This window comes from Rhinichthys klamathensis, unplaced genomic scaffold, assembly GCF_029890125.1.
Source record: "Rhinichthys klamathensis goyatoka isolate OS25496 unplaced genomic scaffold, OSU_Roscu_1.1 h1tg000206l_1, whole genome shotgun sequence".
NCBI lineage: Eukaryota > Metazoa > Chordata > Actinopteri > Cypriniformes > Leuciscidae > Rhinichthys > Rhinichthys klamathensis.
Window position 1 is genome coordinate 3,389,017 of NW_026606731.1, and position 20,481 is coordinate 3,409,497.

The window sequence follows — 20,481 nt, forward strand, 5'->3', positions numbered from 1 at the left end:
TGTTACTCTGTCCAACTATAGCATGTTTAGTTGGAGCAGTCCTCTTCTCGTTGTGCAGCATTTTTTGCCACACTTTTTCCTTCCCACAGACTTCCCACCGAGGTGCCTTGATACAGCACTCTGGGAACAGCCTATTTGTTCAGAAATTTCTTTCTGTGTCTTGCCCTCTTGCTTGAGGGTGTCAATGATGGCCTTCTGGACAGCAGTCAGGTCGGCAGTCTTACCCATGATGATTGCGGTTTTGAGTAATGGTAAATGGTTAATAGCTCGTTTAGAGGCCCTTTTCATGATATGCTAATTTTTTGAGATAGGAATTTGGGGTTTTCATGAGCTGTATGCCAAAATCATCAGTATTAAAACAATAAAAGACCTGAAATATTTCAGTTGGTGTGCAATGAATCTAAAATATATGAAAGTTTAATTTTTATCATTACATTATGGAAAATAATGAACTTTATCACAATATGCTAATTTTTTTACACACACACACACACACACACACACACACACACACACACACACCATTAATAATAAATAATAAATGTTAGCAAAAAGCAAATCAGCCTATTATAATTTCTGAAGGATCATGTGAAGGCTGAAGTAAAGATGCTGAATATTCAGCTTTACCATTACAGGAATTAATTACATTTTAAAATATATTCAAGTAGAAAATGGTTATTATAAATTGTAATATCTAACAGTATTGCTGTTTTTACTGTATTTTTGGTCATGAATACATCATTGGTGAGCATAAATGATCTAAAATGTTACACAACATGTTTTGGTGAGCCAACATAATGCATTTAAATGTGATATGTATTGTGGCTTGTATGTAAAATGTGGTCACTGAGAAAGTCAGGGCAAGCAAGGTCCTGTTAGAGCTACAGGCTACAATAAATCATTTCCCCAGCTCTTTAACATTCTCCATACTCGTATATGGTCTGAGCCCATGTTATTTTGATTACTAAGCCAAACTATTTAGGTCAACAAGCCATATCAGTTTAAATCAGAGACCCCATGTCTCTGTGCTTTTAGTTCAGTTACGTCAGTCTTTTTTGCCTATTTTCTCATGACTTCCAGGCCAGGACTGCATCATCTTGTTCTTTTTTAAGTGTCCAATGTAAAATTGAAATATAAACCAAAATCAAAATTGAAATAGCAACATAATACTATGGGCACACCCATGAACTAAAAGTCAAGTGAAAATGAATATGGTTTTGCTTATTTTCTCACATGATGTTGTTAACTAAACGAGTTTACCGCAATGATGATGCTTTATGTTCAAAGTTATTTAAAAAGCACTATGCATGTGTGCATTTAATTTTAAGTAATATAGTCAATCTGAGATATGCAGATATGTTTTCAAAGATATTGAATATATATAATTCTAGAAAATGTATTAATTCACTGATAATTCTGACCACATGGCATGAAATAACTCTTGATACTGTACAACTAAACTTATTTAACATTTGATATATGAGGCACAATAGTCAGTCAAACATTTCCTTCCTGTACTTGTGATCAGTTGTTTTCTTCTCATTTTTCAATTCTTAGCAGCCAAGCCAAGCATTAGTGTTGATAATGCGCAGCAAACGTCTTTTCTGATGGCTGAAGATAAATTGACAAATTGGCCTGTTGACAAAAACATGCATATAATTCCAAGGGAACATGTTTTACAGAGAAATGATACTATGTAAAACTGTCCATTACCACTGAGTTCAAAAGCTGCATCCACCTTCCCAAAAATGCTAGGCCAATCCGGATGAATTTTCCTTGGAAATCCAGGATCCATCACACTTCTTTTCTCATCATAATAGGGATTAGTTAAATTACACGCACACCCTGCATTATTTCCTAATAATTCAACAGACAGGAGTCAATTATTCCACAATTATACTACATTTACGTCGTAGCGGGTGTGCATTATTTCCTAACAATTCAATGGCCTTATTTATTATTTACATATAGGTGGGTTTTGTCTAAAATGAGAGATATCTCAGATATATATTGAATAAAATATGTTGAATTTAGCTGTTTTCTAAATGCTGAACAGCAGCGTCTATTTGTTTTACTGTTTCTGGAAATCCAAACTCGTAGATGGAGCCATAATAGCTCTTTGACTCCAGTTTGTGAACCACACAATATTTAGGACCTAATAAACAGAAGAATGAAGGAAAAACAGTTGGTAAGATTTTTTTTTAATGATTTTGAAAGAAGTCTCTTGCTCACTGCATTTGGATAAACAAAAATACAGTAAAAACAGCAATTTTGTGAAATATTATTACAATTTTAAATAAATGTTTTCTATTTTAACATATTTTAAAATGTAATTTATTCCTGTGATGACATAATGCTGCATAATCATCACGCAGTCTTCAGTGTCACATGATCCTTCAGAAATCATTAATATGCTGATTTGGTGCTCAATATTTCTTATTTTTATTATTAAAATAGTTGTGCAGCTTAATATTTTTGTTAAAAAAAGAGTTTAAAATAACTACTTAATATTCCTTAAAGAAATCTTACTGAGCCTAAACTTTTGAACGGTATAGTGTTAGTGTACATGGAAAAGAACAATGACTGAATCGATCAATTAACACAACTATATTATAATAACACAATGTTTAAATGAATCAAGTTTCAAATATTCAATACATCAGAATTATCAAATTCAGCAAAGTCTTCAATTTATGAAAATTCTTTGTTGATTTGGCAGAATGCTATTATTTATTTGCATTTATTTATTTTTACCTGTGAAGACCAGTCGTTTTGAAGGAATGTCATAGGCTGCATCTACAGGCGAGGTGATGCTCGGTAGAAAAACACTCTGAGGACCTTCTCTTAGTCTGTTCCATATGTCTTCCAGTTTGTTCTCATCCACATATAACTAGAGACATGTACAAGACTTTATACCTTGAACATTTATTTTTAATTTGTCAGTAGAGATGATTAAATGCTTCACCTGTTTTTAAAGAAAATAATTTCTTTTCCGAATATTGTCACTGCATCAACAGAAAAGTTGGGATCACACTTATAGGGGATCTCAGGTGTCTTCTGTTGTTTTGTTTTCTTTCCTTTCAAAAAAAGAGAAAAAGGGAAACAAATGACCATTTCGTTCAGTGTGCCGTCTCTTGGCAGTTTGTGTGTTGCAGCGTTGATGAACTTGTACTTGGGATACATAAGAGCAGTGGGGTCCCTCGAGTGAGACAGACCCAAAGAGTGACCGAGCTCGTGTGCTGCCACCGTGAACAGACTGTATCCTGGAGTGCCATCCACATCAACACAATTAATGATTATTAAATATTATTTACAGAAATGTATTACAAATACATTTATTTATATAAAAAATATATATTTAAAAAAATAGATTTTTTTTAGTTCAATACAATAATAAAAATATTATCATTGTTATTATTAGTTAAATAATAATCTGTTTTTATTTATTTATTTATTTATTTATAAAAATACATTAATAATAATACGTATTATTATTATTTAATTAAATAAACTCAGTCTATTTTTTATTTATCACAATAATAATAATTTATTATTATTGACATTATTATTATTAAATTAAATTAAAATCAGCCTGTATGTTTGAATTATTTATAACAACAACAACAATAATAATAATAATATAATTTTTTATGTTTTACTTAAATAAAAATCAGTCTGTATTTATTTATTTATTTATTTATAACAGTGCTTTAATAAGAATACTTATTATTATTATTTAATAAAAATCAGTCTGTATTTATTCATTTATTAATTTATAACAACACATTAATAATAACACTTTATTATTGTTATCATTATTATTATTTAAGTAATTAAAAATCAGTGTGTAGTTTTATTTATTTATATCAACAATAATACAAATTTACAACAACAACAACAATAATATTAATAATAATAATTATTATTATTTAAAAATCTGGACCATCATTCTTAAATCATGCTCACCCACCCATGGTTCTGCATTGCTATCGCAACTCTTTACAAATCCCCTTTAGCTAATTCAACAGTTGCATTATGTGAATGATTCAATGTTTACCGTGCTGTACCTGCTCTGCTGTGTCCCGCTGTCCATGTTTCATCCTCGTCAAAGTGAACATCTCCTCCAGTGCCCTCTCCAGGCTCAAAAGCGTGAGCTAGCACCCCTCCAGGCCCATCGAAAGGGAAAAAGTCTCCATGTGCTATAGGTGAACAAAATTTTAGGTTTTTACATGTGTTTCCAAAGTATAAAAGTGAAGAAAATACATTAGATTAGTTTAAAATGTACCTTTGGAGAGAAAAGAGAAGGTAATGTCTGCCTTGCCATGGTTTACTTGGACAAACTTCAGAGGAGCATGCAGCATCACTCCATATTTAGAGCCAAACGCAAGGAGTTCTCCACCTCTTCTCGACAGAGATCAGGGGTATATCTCGCAATCCTGCGGGATTCATATGAGCCACATTTTACAAAAGACATGCTTCAACCTGAGAGACTCCATGGGAGGAATAAAAACAAACAAAATCCTTAGGCTTTACTAGTCACTAGTTGACTATTCTCAGTCAATAACACTAGAACCTATTAAATACTAAGATACTCTTCAAGACACAATCTTTGAAGGAATACTCAATTTGGATGATAACACTCTTAAAGGAAGTAAGAGGTAACTATGCCGGACCTGTAAGTGATGGTGTTGCTCTTCCATTTGGACCGTCCATGATAAACGCTGAAGTTCTCCACATCAGGTACTCCACATCTGGCCTCTTTCATCACATGCACAGTTTTCTGATCCAGAAGAGCACTTTCCTCCAGGTCAAAGAAATGCTGCATTACTCTGAGTTCTGCATGCCTTTTACTGCGACTGCGCATCTTCAGGTGATGTTCCTGTGGGAATTATTACAGTCAGATATTCAGAAAATCAGCTTTAGCCTAGATTTTCAAAATTAGCATTTCAAACAAACACAGATAATTATTATTAACTTTTAATAAATATATTAAATTAGGCTTAAAAATAATTGTTTATTAATTATTTTATTTACTTTACTTTTACTGGCCAGTTGATAACATACTAATACTAATAATAAGTAGGCTATTACATGAATATGTTCAATTAATTAGAATAAAAACATGTTATAATTAGTATGTATTTTTAATTGATAAATAATTATAATCACTGATATTGTTATGAAGTATTCATGTACTTGTCTTTAAAGTACAACTTAAGAAACTTACTGAGATGATGTAAAGCACATTGGTCAACATGTGTTGTTTTAAAAGTGCTATACAAATAAAAGTGACATTGACATTGACTAAAGGAATTTTTTTACATGATGTTGCACCATCTACACCAAATGTATCTTTGAAACATTAGTTATATGACTCAAACACTAATGCAATCTGTCTAATGCCATGACATGATGCCAGACAAACCTCGGCATGTTGGATGTCCTGTGGGCTGGGGCTATGATGAGTCACACAAGAAGTCCTTACAATGTCTGTATTCACCATCCAACACAGCAAGATCCAAGGCCACAACCAGCTCATCTTGACCACGGCACACTCATGCTCTCGCTTTTATGTCTGTGTCATACAACTCAAGCATACCTTAAGGTAGTAAGCGATCACGTGGGACCCGGGCCCTCCTGCACGTGGGACCCGGGCCCTCAAACAAGAATTTACTGTCAGGCTTTTGTCATCCACAAAATAAGATCACGTCTAGCTTTTCATCAGAAGTCTTAGTGGGGTTTATGGAGGAGTGAAGAGGACTATGATTGTGTCATGATTTGTAGTAAATTATTTTATATACTGTTCATTTTGGATATTCTTAAATGTTAATTTAGCATGAAAAGCAAGTACAAGTACTTTTCTTTATTGCAATCATAAATACACGCCGATTAGTGCATATTCAGGCTAAATACTTTGGTTTACCTCAGGCATCCAAGTGCAGAACTGAATGCAAACAAGTGTTTTTCTTAAGAAGTAATGATACAGTCATACATATTTTAATTATCATTTTGTCAGATGAAAAATACATTTTAATTTATACCACATTCGGACTCTTTTGATACATTTGCATATTAAAAATAATCCAAAGACAAACAGTAGATGCATTTATCACATGAAATTCAATGCTATACAATTCAATACAACATTATTAATCTCGTCTTTACAGGTGAAGTGTGTCATTTCTAAACCACTTCAGCGGCACTAAACACAGAATCGCAAAAGTAGATTTAGGAACAATAGGTCTATAATAAATATCCATTAACATCCAAGCCAGGAAGTTGTTTTATCTGCTCCAATAATTTCCTTATGTTTGACGTCATATTTGTACACATCGGAGCCAACAAAGAAATGAAGAGAACCTGAAAAAAGTACAGTGATGGATAAAAGTTATGTGACAGAAAATACAGATAAATTATAGACCAAGTGTAATCAATCTAATACGCACCATCTTTATAAATGGCTGCACTTACGGGTCCATTTATTTCTGGGAAATCATGAGAAATGTTCCGCGGGCTTGAGTCATGCATTGTCTTGTTGTGTTCGTTATACCTGAGAAAAAACATTTATAATGTCATTCACGTTAAAGCTGATATTAGTGATACATTGCTGTGGTATCTCTATGGTTCACCTCCAGTACTGATGTTGGGTGAAGAATAGGGTGTGTACAGTTTTGTGAATGTGGACCGCAGCATCTATCTGCTCTACCCATGACGGGAACCCCAGACTACTGATGTTTTTCGCTCTGCCTTTTACTTGGGATCCTTTCACTGTCCAGAAAATCGTACCTGTGTTGAAGTAGCACTGAGAATTAATGTTGTTTTAAATCTTGAAGACAAGATGCACAACGTAAAACCATGTGTGTACCGTTGAACAGATATGCTGTTGACCGCTGTGGGACCCAATAAGCAGCGTCAATCTGACAATCAATTTTTGGCATGAAATTGCTGATGGGGCCTTCCTTTATATCATTTTGATTGTTGTGCTTGATCCACAAGTACCTAAAATGATACAAAGAGTTATATGTAATTTAATAACCCTATTAAATAAAAAATGTACACGTGATAGCCTATAAGCAAGTAAATATTCTAAAGAATTTATTCAAGAGCATGATAACCTTTATATATATATATTTAAATGTATTATGCCATCCAGGAGTCTTAAGAAGTTAGGTGGAGATATTTGACACACTGTAATATTATGGCACCATGGACGCTTGTTTCTATTAAAATTTTTGTTTAATTGTGAGCAGTTTAAAAGTTGTTTAAATAGTCATATAATTGTGAAATATAAAGTCACAATGGTAAATACTTGCAATTGACAGATATAAAGACAATAGTGAAATAAAGTCTCAGTTGTAAAAAACACTTGTAATTGTAAGAAAAAGTTGCAATAGGAAAGAGATGCAATTACAAGAAAAACGTACAACTGTGAGATATAAAGTTGTAATTATAAGAAATAAATTTGCAACTGTGAGAAATAGAGTCATAATTGTGAGATATAGTCCGAATTGTAAAGAAGACTTGATCTTCACAATCAGTCACAATTATGAGAAATATAGTAAAAATTATGAGATAAAGTTGCAATTGTGAAATATAAAGTCGCAATTATAAGAAACAAATAAACTAAAAATCTCTCTCTCTCTCTCTCTCTCTCTCTCTCTCTCTCTCTCTCTCTCTCTCTCTCTCTCTCTCTCTCTCTCTCTCTCTCTCTCTCTCTCTCTCTCTCTCTCTCTCTCTCTCTTTTTTTAACAAATGGATTTTAAGTGGCAGCCAACACTATGTGATCAACATACTTGTCCCTGAAGAAGAAAATAGCCTCTCCTACAGTAGTCACAGCATCAAAAGTCAGATCGGGATTACATGTGTCCTTGAATGACACAGGGAAATATGAACCGCTGAACCATGGGTTGCTGGGATAGCCCCAGCTAAATCTTGAAGATGGAATGGGCCTTTTGTCCCTTGGGCCTGTTGGAGAGAGAAAAAATCACAGACACGCGATCTCTCATATAAATGTGGAAACTAAACACTGCCTCTGTTCCCACAATATTACAATTTCACAGTCATAGACTTTGAAACATGATTTATTTTTACCATAGAGTGTGTTGATGTTTATGATATCTTCACTGGAGAGCAGATTGTGTGTTTTACTATGTTTATATGTCGGATACATCACCGATTCTGGGTTTTGCGAATGTTTCAAACCAAGTGCATGACCAAACTCGTGTGCAGCTACCACATACAGGTTAAATCCTGAACGAAAAAAAGAGAGAAAACAAGTTAACTGTTTTCTTTTTAATACCAAGCCCTATATTATTTAAATATGTCTATAAAAATAATAAAAATAAAAATAAGTAAAATGTACATTACTTTTGAACCCAGCTGTCCATGTTTCAGCTTCATCAAAATGAACGTCCCCACCGACGCCTTCCCCTGGGCCAAAAGCATGGGCCAGTGTGCCGTCTGGACCATCAAATGGGAAGGAGTCGCCATGTTCTAGATATTGATCGCAAAATAAATGACATGGCAGATGAAAAACGTTGTCTTCAAGAGTAGCCTAAATGTGCATATATGCTAACTTACCGTTTCCAACAAACTCCACCATGATGTCCGCCTGGTGAGAATATGACCGCAGGAAAGTGAGAGGGCTGGCCTTTGCCCATGCATCCAGAGCCGACGCGATCAGAGCGTCCACTGTATTCACTGGTAAGTCACTGGTGTACCTCCCAACACTGTAAGATTGTGCCGCTTACATCATCACCATACATGGTGGGTGATCAAAATGAAGAGCGTTTTATGTAACATATACAAGTTAAATATGGTATTTACCCATTTATTTTATTTATTTATTTATTTATTTACAGGGTCAATGCACATTAATAAACAAGTGTAAACGTGCCAGAATTAGCCCAAAAGGCTATTTTTCATCCGTAGACCCTTGACAGAATGTTAAATAGTCACCCTAAAAAACAGAGACAGAGCATCACACATACACATCAAAAAAAAAAATACCCATAAGTGATGAGGTTTTTCTTCCACCTGCTTCCACGTCTGTGACTGTAATCCTCCACATCTGAGACACCACATCGAGGAGTCCTCATGACAGCGAGGGTTTCTGGGTTCAGGATTCCTGTCCTATTCAGCTCAAAAAAGCTCTGCATATCCTTCAGTTTGGACGAGAAAGAGGGACGACTCCTCCTCCTGCGGCCGGCAGGATCCGCTTGGAAACTGTAGAAGTGCTGCAGGTATTTCTGCAAGAAAAGGTGCAAGAACCACCATAGGAAGGATCAACTATTGTCTTTTCCCCCTCCGTTACTGTGTTTAACCCACTTCATAAGCTTCGTTTTAACTTATATATGCTTTTAGGATTAGGGAAAAATCTGTTGCATTTCATTTGTATATTTTCATTGTTTTACACCAATGTGTTCTTTGACATGTTCAATTGCAAACATTCACATTAGACAAAAACAAATAAACATAAAAAATGATTTGTATTTTAGCTCATGTATGCATGAATAGAATGATTGAATAAAACACACCCGTTACTAATTAAATACTTGATAGTGAGAATGGAAGATGACACAAAATCTCTTATAGAATTGTGGATTGTTCCTCCTGAGTTAATTGAGAACAAACAAATAAACATATACATATATATATATATTAGGGCTGTCAAATGATTAATCGTGATTAATCACATCCAAAATAAAAGTGTTTTTTACATAATATGTGGGTGCACTGTGTATAATTATTTTATATATATAAATACACACACATGCTTGTATATATTTAAGAAATATTTTCATGTATATACTGTATATAGATTTATATATAATTTATATTATATATAAATATAAATATTCTATATATAAATAATATTTTTTCTTAAATATACCTGCATGTGTGTGTATATATATATATACAAAATAATTATACACAGTGCACCCACATATATTATGTAAAAAAAAACTTTTATTTTGGATGTGATTAATCGTGATTAATCATTTGACAGCCCTAATATATATATATATATATATATATGAGCTGGGTTACAGTACTAACCCAGTTGCATTAAAAAGGTACAAATGCAGGACTTACTGTTGCCAGGGACAGGCCATTCTGAGCAGGTACCGATCCATCATCTTCAAGTGGTAAAGGTGCTGGATGATACTGACCAAAAATGCCAAAGGCACAAACTAGACAGAGCAAAACATGCATCTCCCCTCTGCAGACCACAGAAGCTTCTGAAAATGGCCAGTCCAAGGAGACATTGGAAGTCTAAGCTGATGTGAACCATTTTTAACGTATTATTATGACTCAAACAGTGCCAAAACCAGGAAAACCTCAAGCTTAGGGAGTGGTTTGCTCTGGTCAAGAAAAAAGGGATCCTGTGTAAGATGTGTCAAATTATAGGCATCAAAGGAGGCATTTACCTAAAACAAAAAAACAATTCCTAGATTTCACATGGGATTGTCTGAGTGATATCCATAGTTCCTGCAGTATTTCATGGCCAATGAAATGTATCTCCACCATCTGCTGTTTGTTGGCGAGAATAGAATAAATAAATATAAAAACATCTGGAAAATGTTTTTTTCCTCCCCATAAATAACCCTAATATCAACAATGTTTTGTACAGTGGAGTGTTACTTGTAGTATATCTGGTGATCTGGACCATTTATACATGAAGGCAGTTATTTCCTTTCCTTGAGAATCTGGCAGAAGTCTAATTGTGTAAATATTTTTATTTAAACATTCATGTTTTCTTTTCTTTACTTAAAAAAAAAAAAAAAATCTGAAACAGCAGCTTACGCATAAATAGTCATAGTATTCAGTATTCAATTCATAGTAGTCCTGTCTTTGAAGGTTTATAAGTTATAGTTAAAAATCAATTTCCATATGGAGAAAATGAATGGAATCCTGACTATTGGACTCTATCAAACTGCTCATCCCTAAAACAGGTGACACTACTTTCATTGTATTTCACCATGAATTCACTCACTCATTTCATAAAAACACAACTGTCACAAATTTTTGGGTCTGTGTTATCAACTAGTGAAAATGACTGCATTGTTATGATGTTAATATTACTATTATTGTAATATAAATGTTCGTATATACCTTTTTTTGGCAAGTATGCATAACAAGCAGAATAATGTACAGCCAGATATTATGGCAAAATACATTTTTGCCATAAGAAAGAGCTTACCATACATTATTTCTTACAAGCAATTTATGCAAGTATTAGTAATGCTTCCATATGGCCTTTAGCTTTTCCATTTTCCGTTCAATCTCTATTTACTTTGTTTTAGGAGAATGAAGAGATGTGTCTCGAGACATTCTTCAGTGTTGGATTCCAGTAAAGCAGACATTGCATAAATCCCTTTATAAATCCTTTTGAGCTAAAATGGGTAACCTGAATGAGTAGGAGGACAGTATTTAAAGAAACGTGTAATTTTAAGTTACAATCCAAGAAATGTCAGCAAAAGAATGTTTCCAGCAGATTGTAATTGTGGGCTTACTGCCTTTCTGCCATAAAATGCTAAAGTGGCTAATTGTAAAATTGTGTGTGGTGAGAAGAATAAATAAAATAAAATTCCTTCCTTGAACAACTGGGCTCAATTTGTAGCATACAGAGTACAATGTAAGCGGACTCCAGACAACCCAGGGACTGTCTAAAAGGGTAGAAAACATTGTTCTTTCGCATGTTTATCAAACATACAGGCAAAAAAAGGGACAAAGAAAAATACATCCTGAAACATGCAACAGCATTTCCCTTCTTGGACACACTGAGCCTCACATGCCTGGCAAGAGCCCTGCCAGGGTGCCTTAAAGCAAGAAAGAAATAGCCAAACATACAGTATATATACCATCAACAGCTCGTCTTATGTGTCTCTGTGGCATCTTGTTTTCTGCAATGGTTTCACAATACATAGCCGTGAGCCAGTAATCCACAGATTGCGTTGCATTCCTTATTTTGCTTTCAAAGGACTTCCATTGCACAACTCACAACCACTCAAACTTGCAATAGATGATCCTGGTTATCATTGAGGCAATCATTCGGTTAATTCTTTTGAACAGTCAGAAATGACATTGTTTTAGGCCTCATAAGAACTGCTAGAAGATTATTACTAGGATTATTTTCAAATGAATGTGATGAATATCACTCAGGATATCTCTTTCACATAGGACCAATATTAGGCAACAACATTTGTCATCATAGGATAATGTATTGGCAATGTTATTTTGGAGCTTGTTTTGCTGTTTTTAATAGATCAGTCTCTTCCTCATAGTGACTGGATAAGCAAGGTTTTGCAAGACTATATCCACACGATGGCCTGGAGAATGCCTTTATCCTTCGGTGAGAAATCATTGGAAAATGGAATAATGTGATTCACTGTGATCTTTAAATGCACAAAAATGAATAGATACCTGCTGACCAATCATTGTGCTTCCTGCAGAACTTCAGTCTGTCCTTGATGCTTTTCTTGGATAGAAGTGACTTCATTGCTGACCTTCTTGACACCAGGCCATTGTCCAAAGGTCTTCACCTCTCTGTGCATGCAGATTCACTCACAGCCATCTGTAGCCAATATTAATTAGTCCTGCACTGGTGGTGACAACCTCTCTCCTTGAAGTTGATGATCTGGTAATGGTTCTTTCATGTGCAATATTCTTTTCAGCAATTTCCCTGCATGTGAGGCCATTATAATGCAAAGCGATGATGGTCAGCTGGTTCTTAGCAATTATCATGTTAGCTGGTCATTTTGTGCCAGGGCCAAAAAAACTGTGAAATTTGTTTTTGTTTTGGCCAGTGAGGCTTTTTTTTGTGCAATTATTTAAAATGCATCTGATTACTCTACACAATAATCTAGAAACAATGTTAATGAACACCACAACAAATGAAGCAGCAAACTCTGCAAAAACCCTAAATTAGGTCACTGCCAAAACTGCTATGATGTACTCCTTCACTAGTTTGCTTTCTGACCTATACAATTAGTATGCTAAAAACTCCTGAATGAAAAAGCATCTGCTCAACTTTAGTGCAGCGCAGTATTCACTGAGTGCCAGAGGAACCGGAGAGGTCTCTACTGCCACCTCCTTGTGTCAAGTCATATGACACAAAAACCACAGGCATTCTCACCGACAAACGGGGCTATAGAGTAAAAAACGCATCATGTTTTCATCCAAACTTATCACAAGAAGCTTTTAACCCAGTTAAAGGGATAGATCACCCAAAAAATGTCACTTTTTGTCATTGTTTATTCCCCCTCTTGTTGTAAAGCTGTATAAAAAAATTTATTCTGTGGAACATAAAAACTAGGTTATCAACGTTCTTTAAAATGTCTTTCTTTGTGTTCCACAGAAGAAAGAAAGTCTTACAGTTTTGGCACAACATGAGGGTGAGTAAATGATGACAGCATTTTACCTCCCATTAGGAAAAAGTGCAATATTCAAGCAGGAAAAAAATGCTTTAATGTAACAAAAACATTCCATATTATTTTAAAGTTGGCATGAAATGAAACATTTCTGGATGCATGTTAAAGATTGCATTGTGAACAGTTCATCCCTGCATGCGTTTCTTATTTTTTCTTTTTTAGACTTCATAATGTTTAATCAGAATGTCATAACTAGACCTTCGTGGCAAAACGTCATACTTCTCTCTGGAGACGTATGCAGGACTTCTCCGATCCTTTAGTCTGCTTGAACCAAGTCTTGCGTAGCCAGATCTTCAGACTGATGGCAGAAAGTCTGGACTTCATAGCAGCTTTCATTGGCTAAAGACCGCCCAGAGGCCGTCTGACTGACATGTAAAGCAACCAATCACAGTTTGTTTTATTCCGCGTCATGTTTAGGGGCGTGAAAATGTAACTTCAATGTCCCTACACTAACAGTCCATTGGATGCATTTTAAAGAGTTTATGCCACAAACTTTACATACTTAAAATGCTTTTGAAAATCCAGCATTTAGTTGATCCTGATAAGTGCTTATTGTGACAGTTGTTTTCACAAAAAAAGTATTTTCCTTGAGGAGGCTCAAGCGTCATGTCATCTTTTTTTCCAAGTGGACTGTTAAAGAACTCGACATGCATCTCCAGGACATCCTGTAGAATTCAACCAATCAGATGACGACTCTGAAAAATCCTGAAGTGTTTCCAGTTGTGGGCCAAATGCATCAGACGTTCAGCTTGCGTAAAAGGTATTTCTATATTGAATGGTAGTAAAATTACTGTAAACTTTTATCACTTAATTGTGTCACTATTTGAAATACCAGAGAGAAATTGTCTTGTGTAGTTTTGAATGTGTAAACGGACAAGTTCTCTTCAGCTTCAAAATTGAGTTATGAACAGAACAAAATGTATATTTACACTATGAGTGCCACATGATTGGGCAGATATTCCAGATATGACAAGTACAGGATCTGAGAGTGTGTCATAGCTTACTGGGTGGGAATACGGTCATTGTAAGTAATGGGTGTGTCCATACAGATGGAATCAGCAGCCTGCACGGGACAAAAGTCAAATAGCGTGTGTGAGATTACAAGTGTTCACCAATCCTCTCAGCTAGTCAGAGTTCTCCTCATTGCTGGAGTGCAACAGTGCACATTCCTGTCTCCTGCTCTGGCTGCTTCTCCTCTTCCTCCGGCCAACCATCCTAAGCCTTCGGCGGATGATGTCTGGAACACAAACAACACCTCTGTTGAGCCAACATCCATGGGAAAGTGACAGAATAAATGGTTTACGCAACATGAAGAACTCGAGAGAGAGTGTGTACTCACCACCCACGTTCTCATAGTCTTGCTGGTTGTCGTGCCAGTAGAGACTGGTGGAAGATTGGCAGTGGCGATAGAGACGTGTATGGAGCACAGACAGGGTGAGAAGCACTAAGAGGAAGCCCAGAGCGCCTGCTGCCCACACGGCCTCATCAGTTCGTGGGATGGGTATCTTCTCCCCCCTCAGCGGCCCTTCTATATGAGGAGACACTGAGTCTGGGACTCCACACTGTCCAAGCTCCCCGCACTCAGATCCAGATCTCTGCGCCTTTGTGTCAGTCTTGATGCGATGCCTCTTACCTTCCGCTATAGTTTTCTTGTGCGTTTTTCTGTCTATTTGATATTTGTGTCTTTCAGTCACTTTATTCAGTAAAATTTGCTTCTCTGCATCAATTGTCTTTGTCTTCTCAGAGTCCTTTGCTGAACTGAGAGATTGTGTAACAGTTAGCATTGAGAAGGAGGCCATTTCCTTTGTGTTGTTTTGTGGCAGTGTGTCTGTACGATTCAGTTTTGCACTCTCTGTGCTGTTAAGTTTGTCTGGTTTGACGTCATATTTCAGTTCCACATTCTCTGGTGATTGTTTGAGGACATTTCTGATTTTTCTGGTTTTCCTTCTAGTCCTCTGTACCTCAGTGAGACTGAGAGCCTCCATGCAGCAGTGTTTAAGAGACTATCAATTAAAGGAGAAGACGAGCATTGAAGGTTAACATTAGCATTTCTATTTACATAAAACGACTGCATCATACAAATCTTGACCGATATATTGGTCAATGTAAGGCAATTTCTTCACCTTTAATCTCTCCACTTTGGACATCTCTTGACTGGTGTTCACTGGTTTGTGCACAGGTGCTGGTTTAGTCAAATACAGATTGTACTTTGCTCTTTGGCTTGTACTAGCTTGACTAATATTGGAGGAAATGGAAAGCAGCCAATCACAAACCCCAATTGTGATGCGGGACATCTCTAGTGAGCGACCCCACGATACCATAGCTAAAGGCTTAGAGAAAGATAACAGACATGAGATATTTGTCAGAAATGGTGCTTTTTAAATGCATAACAATAATTGGTAACATTTTATAGTAAGGTTCAATTTGTTACCACCAGTTAATGCATTAGCTATTGTGAACTACTGTATCTTGACACACTACAATTCAAAAGTTTGGGGTCAGTAAGATTTTTTAAAAGAAATACATACTTTTGTTCAGCAAGGATTCATTAAATTGATCAAGTGACAGTTCTAGTAAAATTCTATTTAAAATAATCAGTTCTTTTGAACTTTCTATTCATCAAAGATGTTTCCACAAAAATATTAAGCAGCAAATATTAAGCAGAAGTTCTTATTAATAATAATAAAAATGTTTCTTGAGCAGCAAATCAGCATATTAAAATATCAAAATGATTTCTGAAGGATCATGTGACACTGAAGACTGGAGTAATGATGCTGAAAATTCAGCTTTACTTTCACAGGAATAAATTACATTTTAAAATATATTAAAATAGAAAATAGTTATTTTAAATTTGAATAATATTTCACAATGTTACTGTTTTTACTGTAGTTTCGATTAAATAAATGCAGCCTTGGTGAGCATAGGAGACTTCTTTCATAAAAATCTTACTGACCCCAAACTTTTGAACAGTAGTGAATAGTAATACATTTTAAAATGAACCTAAAATGCATAATTGAGCTGTTTTAACTTATTTCTTATTTTAAGATATGTCAGTGCCATTTTTTTGTCTCAAGATCCACACAAACAATGTTTTTTATATGGCACGTTTATAAAAGCTACTTAAATGTCATTACTTAAACTAAGGCTTAATCCTGGCTTAATCTAAGGCCTGTCTGTGAAACCAGCCATAAAGTTGTATAAATTAACATTATTCAATATATTATGAATTATAATGTATTAACAATGATACAATAATATATTTATAAATTAGCCTAGATTAATGAAAGCTCATTATTAGTAAATTACACATAATGCATTAACGTTGATTGAAATTGATTGTAAAAATGTTACCAAATAATTCTGATACTAAATGTAATCTACATTTGTTTGACGTCAGTCACAGACAACCATCCAGTGCTCACACCTGTGTCTACTGTGAGCTACTGTTGTGAATGTTGACTCACTCTGTGTTGGCTGAGCCACGGGTGAGGTGTGAGGATGTAATGAGGCAGACACGAATGAGCCAACAGCGCCAGACTCCTGTGAGCTTCCGCTGAGACACACGGGTGATACAGGAACACCAGCGCTCCATTCTGTCAGAAACAACACGTTCAGAGCTCATTTATAAAAATAGCTTTAGGTTTAGATTTACAGTATGAATACTGTGATTGTTTAGCAATAGTGTGAATACTGTGATTACTTTGAGGTTGTTTAGCCAGCGCTGAGGGGGGCAGTAGAGGTACTCTCCACTCCCGGCCTCAACAGGCCGGTAAGGGCCACTGAAAAAACAAAACAAAAACAAAACAACTTATTTAAAAAACACAACAGTAACACTTTATTTTACAGTGTCCTTGTTACATGTGTAGTTACTGTAGTAATAACTATAAATTATAATTAATAATTCATTACATTTATATAGCGCTTTTCTGGGCACTCAAAGCGCTTTCCATAGAAGGGGGAATCTCCTCAACCACCACTAATGTGCACTTTGTCCACCTGGATGATGCGACGGCAGCCATTTTGCGCCAGAACGCCCACCACACACCAGCTTATTGGTGGAGAGGAGACAAGAGTGATGAAGCCAATGAGTATACGGATGATTAGGAGGCCATGGTGATGGACCGAGGCCAGTGGGCAAATTTGGCCAGGATTCCAGGGTTACACCCTAACAATTTTCGAAGGACATCCTGGGATTTTTAATGACCACAGAGAGTAATTAAAATAATTGCATAATTACATGCAACCAATACTATAATTACACGGTTACACATTATTTTAAGGTGTCAGTATTACAAACACCACAATTTAAACTGATAACGCACAAATACACATTTGAATAAGGTTGGAAATTCTTTACACATCTGAATAGGTTTGGGAATTCTAATCAAATGACATTCGAATCTGTTAACGGCTTACCATAGTGAATAAGGGTAAGACAAAAACACGTTTTGAAAGAAGGGTTGATGATGTATTGACTCATTTAAATTTTGTTAATTTTGAGCAAAAAAAAGTTGATGGACCCCATTGACTTCCATAGTATGGGGAAAAATACTATAAAAGTCAATGGGGCCCAACAACTGTTTGGTCACCCATATTCTTCAAAATATCTTCTTTTGTGTTCAGCAGAAAAAAGAAATTCAAACAGGTTTAGAGCCACTTGAGGGTGAGTAAATGATGAAAGAATTAAAATGTTTGGGTGGACTACCCCTTTAAAAAGGAATCTGAACTAAAACCGGATTAAATTATTTACAACCCTTATATTAGAAGTAAAAACAGATAAGAAATGACAAGTACATGATCTGAGAGTGTGTCATAGCTTACTGGGTGGGAATACGGTCATTGTATGTAATGGGTGTGTCCATACAGATGGAATCAGCAGCCTGCAGGGGACAAAAGTCAAAGTTACAAGATAAGTACTTTTATTAAAAGGCCTACTTTATTAGATACGATACACAGATATAGCATCCTGCTATTTTAAATGTATAATACAGAGTTGAATTGGTCATAACATTGCACAATACCATGCTTCAGAGTGAACAATGTTGTCAACATGTCCCATTTGAGATATCATTTACCTTTATAATATGTTTTGTGTCAATATCAGGGATAATCTGAAATAACAAAAAGGAACATCCGTCAGTCATGTTTTTATTAGGGAAGCACGATATATAGGCCACCATATCGGTATCAGACGATAGGCCTATGTTTTAATGTTGTTGTTATTTGCTCGATAAGAAAACTTGGCCGATATATTAAAGCCGATTAAAAATGGGTTATTTCCTTCAGCTGAGACACTTCAGATGCACACTGTTCGCCATGATGGTTTTGAATGGCTTGAAATATGATTGAAATCACTTCAAAAAGAAAATATACAGTAAAGTGCAATATGCAGCACAAGTCTGTCATAATAGGCTACATAAAATTATAATGAGAACATTATAATTGTGTGCTTTTAATAGTGAGACTTTTGTTTTTGTAACTAATCAGGCCCTCAAAAAGTATATAAAAAATTTGGATTTAGATTTATCGGCCAATATATCGGTTACTGGTTTTCAAATATAAAGAATTATCGGTATCGGCCAAAATGTTCATATTGGTGCTTCCCTAGTTTTTATCAACAGTGTGCATTTGGTACCGTCTGAGTAGTTTAGTTTTGCACGGTATAATAAAAACATATTTTACCGTCTGTGGCTGTGGCCAGAGCTCTCGACACACAAGCTCTTCAGGTCCTGGGAGGTCTGTGACTAGATTTGTCTGAAATAATTGTAATAAGAAAATGAGATCTACCACAGATCGTGCCAAACATAGTTTTAGAAGTCATCTAGCAGGAATGCGGCTGTCACTGCAGGACATTGTAAATTGATTACTATGGTTGGTTAACATTTAATAATTTCTAACGTGGTGTAGAGTGAATTGAGCAAATACCTTGCCATTGTCGCAGTGTGTCAGTCTTGAGGGGCAACACTGTGTCACACAGAGACAAATGAATCCAGACAGGAGAATCACTCGACGGCTCATGACTTCATCTGAGTCCAGTTAAATACATTCAATACGGTAAGGTTTACGGTATCTCTGCCACATAACTACAACACACTGTAGGACTTTGTTAAATGAGATGACTGTGTTTAAAAGCGTCTGATGATCCATGCTGAGCTTGAGGATAAAACACAAGTTCTCTGTTGGAAAGTTATTACTTAAAGAAACACGAAACCAACAAGCTATGGATTCGTTCGACTACTGAGAAAGCCATCGCGATTCGTAATAAAGCAGACCAGAACAGTCAGAGATGTTTTGAAACCAAGTGTTCAGTCTTGGGTTTCCATAAACATCTGAAGTTTCTCTTTTGACAAGTTAAAAGTTGACAATACGGATCGGATTATCGCGAGCTGTAACATCTAACGTTACACCTTCCACGCACACATGTCTTCTGTTTATAATTGTTTCAGTACAGCCTAAGATCACGTAACATTCATACACATAACAACATGAGAAGTGATCATGAGTCTTCAGGGATACACACACATATTTTGTCTACGGTGGCTCACATGGTTAAAAATTCGTGTCCGTCCTTTCGAACTTCTGGGCGTCATACCAACTAGGAAGTCTTATCAGTAAATAATGTTGCAACTTGCAAGATATGTTGTTTATCAATAATAATTAAAAATCAAGAAGAGAAAAACGGAATGCTAAATTTCCCGCAAAGCGAGCACATGTAATTTAAGTGAAAGTATGTGAAACTAAAATTGCGTGGTAAAACCACTGATCTATAATGACTTTCTAATGTCATTATATATAGATCAGTGGGTAAAACCCAATGGAAAGTTGCAAACAGTAAAGTTACATTTTGATTTATTTATTCATTCATTTACCTATTGGTAGTTCCTTTGGAAAAGTGAATACAATTTTATTTATTTTTTTAAATAATGAATATAATATGACTAAATCAGCTTTAAATTCAAAATAGGCCTCTGCATTTCCCTCTGGACACAATCTGTCTCTGATATGTCTAATACATGAATAATTGAACCTTTAAACTGCATCTAAAATG

General features: G+C 35.4%; 3 protein-coding genes across 4 annotated transcripts; all 3 read right to left on the minus strand.

Annotated features, from left to right (window-relative positions):
- Positions 1–2,961: 2,961 nt before the first annotated feature.
- mmp20a (matrix metallopeptidase 20a (enamelysin)) lies at positions 2,962–5,539 on the minus strand. Its single transcript, XM_056263504.1, is given in 6 exon segments — positions 2,962–3,263; positions 4,068–4,199; positions 4,286–4,364; positions 4,367–4,436; positions 4,674–4,879; positions 5,426–5,539. Coding segments are annotated over 6 exon segments (903 nt in total).
- A 494-nt stretch (positions 5,540–6,033) lies between these two features.
- On the minus strand, positions 6,034–10,297 carry mmp20b (matrix metallopeptidase 20b (enamelysin)). Its single transcript, XM_056263517.1, has 10 exons — positions 10,096–10,297; positions 9,010–9,248; positions 8,581–8,729; positions 8,368–8,493; positions 8,092–8,250; positions 7,794–7,965; positions 6,866–6,999; positions 6,630–6,786; positions 6,447–6,550; positions 6,034–6,360 (listed from the first exon to the last, which is right to left on the minus strand). Exons 1-10 carry the CDS (start codon positions 10,213–10,215, stop codon positions 6,260–6,262), a joined length of 1,461 nt encoding a protein of 486 aa, XP_056119492.1. The 5' UTR covers positions 10,216–10,297; the 3' UTR covers positions 6,034–6,259.
- Positions 10,298–14,232: 3,935 nt separating this feature from the next.
- On the minus strand, positions 14,233–19,952 carry tp53i13 (tumor protein p53 inducible protein 13). 2 transcript variants are annotated; one of them, XM_056263487.1, is made up of 9 exons: positions 19,359–19,952; positions 19,116–19,187; positions 18,509–18,544; positions 18,255–18,313; positions 17,134–17,212; positions 16,898–17,026; positions 15,557–15,763; positions 14,773–15,436; positions 14,233–14,670 (listed from the first exon to the last, which is right to left on the minus strand). In XM_056263487.1, exons 1-9 carry the CDS (start codon positions 19,449–19,451, stop codon positions 14,558–14,560), a joined length of 1,452 nt encoding a protein of 483 aa, XP_056119462.1. In that variant the 5' UTR covers positions 19,452–19,952; the 3' UTR covers positions 14,233–14,557. The 2 variants fall into 2 exon arrangements, with proteins under 2 accessions (XP_056119462.1, XP_056119463.1); XM_056263488.1 differs by lacking the exon at positions 18,509–18,544.
- Positions 19,953–20,481: the final 529 nt, after the last annotated feature.

Bases quoted from the DNA above. Each gene is read 5' to 3' on its own strand.
- mmp20b (XM_056263517.1), bottom strand. From the start codon at position 10,215: ATGCATGTTTTGCTCTGTCTAGTTTGTGCCTTTGGCATTTTTGGTCAG. The intron at 8,494-8,580 runs GTAAGTTAGCAT...ATCAATATCTAG, and splicing joins GGTGGAGTTTGTTGGAAACG to AACATGGCGACTCCTTCCCA. The intron at 6,551-6,629 runs GTGAACCATAGA...GTTTTTTCTCAG, and splicing joins ACCCAACATCAGTACTGGAG to GTATAACGAACACAACAAGA.
- tp53i13 (XM_056263487.1), bottom strand. From the start codon at position 19,451: ATGAGCCGTCGAGTGATTCTCCTGTCTGGATTCATTTGTCTCTGTGTG. The intron at 18,314-18,508 runs GTAAATGATATC...TGTCCCCTGCAG, and splicing joins ACACAAAACATATTATAAAG to GCTGCTGATTCCATCTGTAT. The intron at 17,027-17,133 runs GTAATCACAGTA...TGTTTCTGACAG, and splicing joins GCTGGCTAAACAACCTCAAA to AATGGAGCGCTGGTGTTCCT.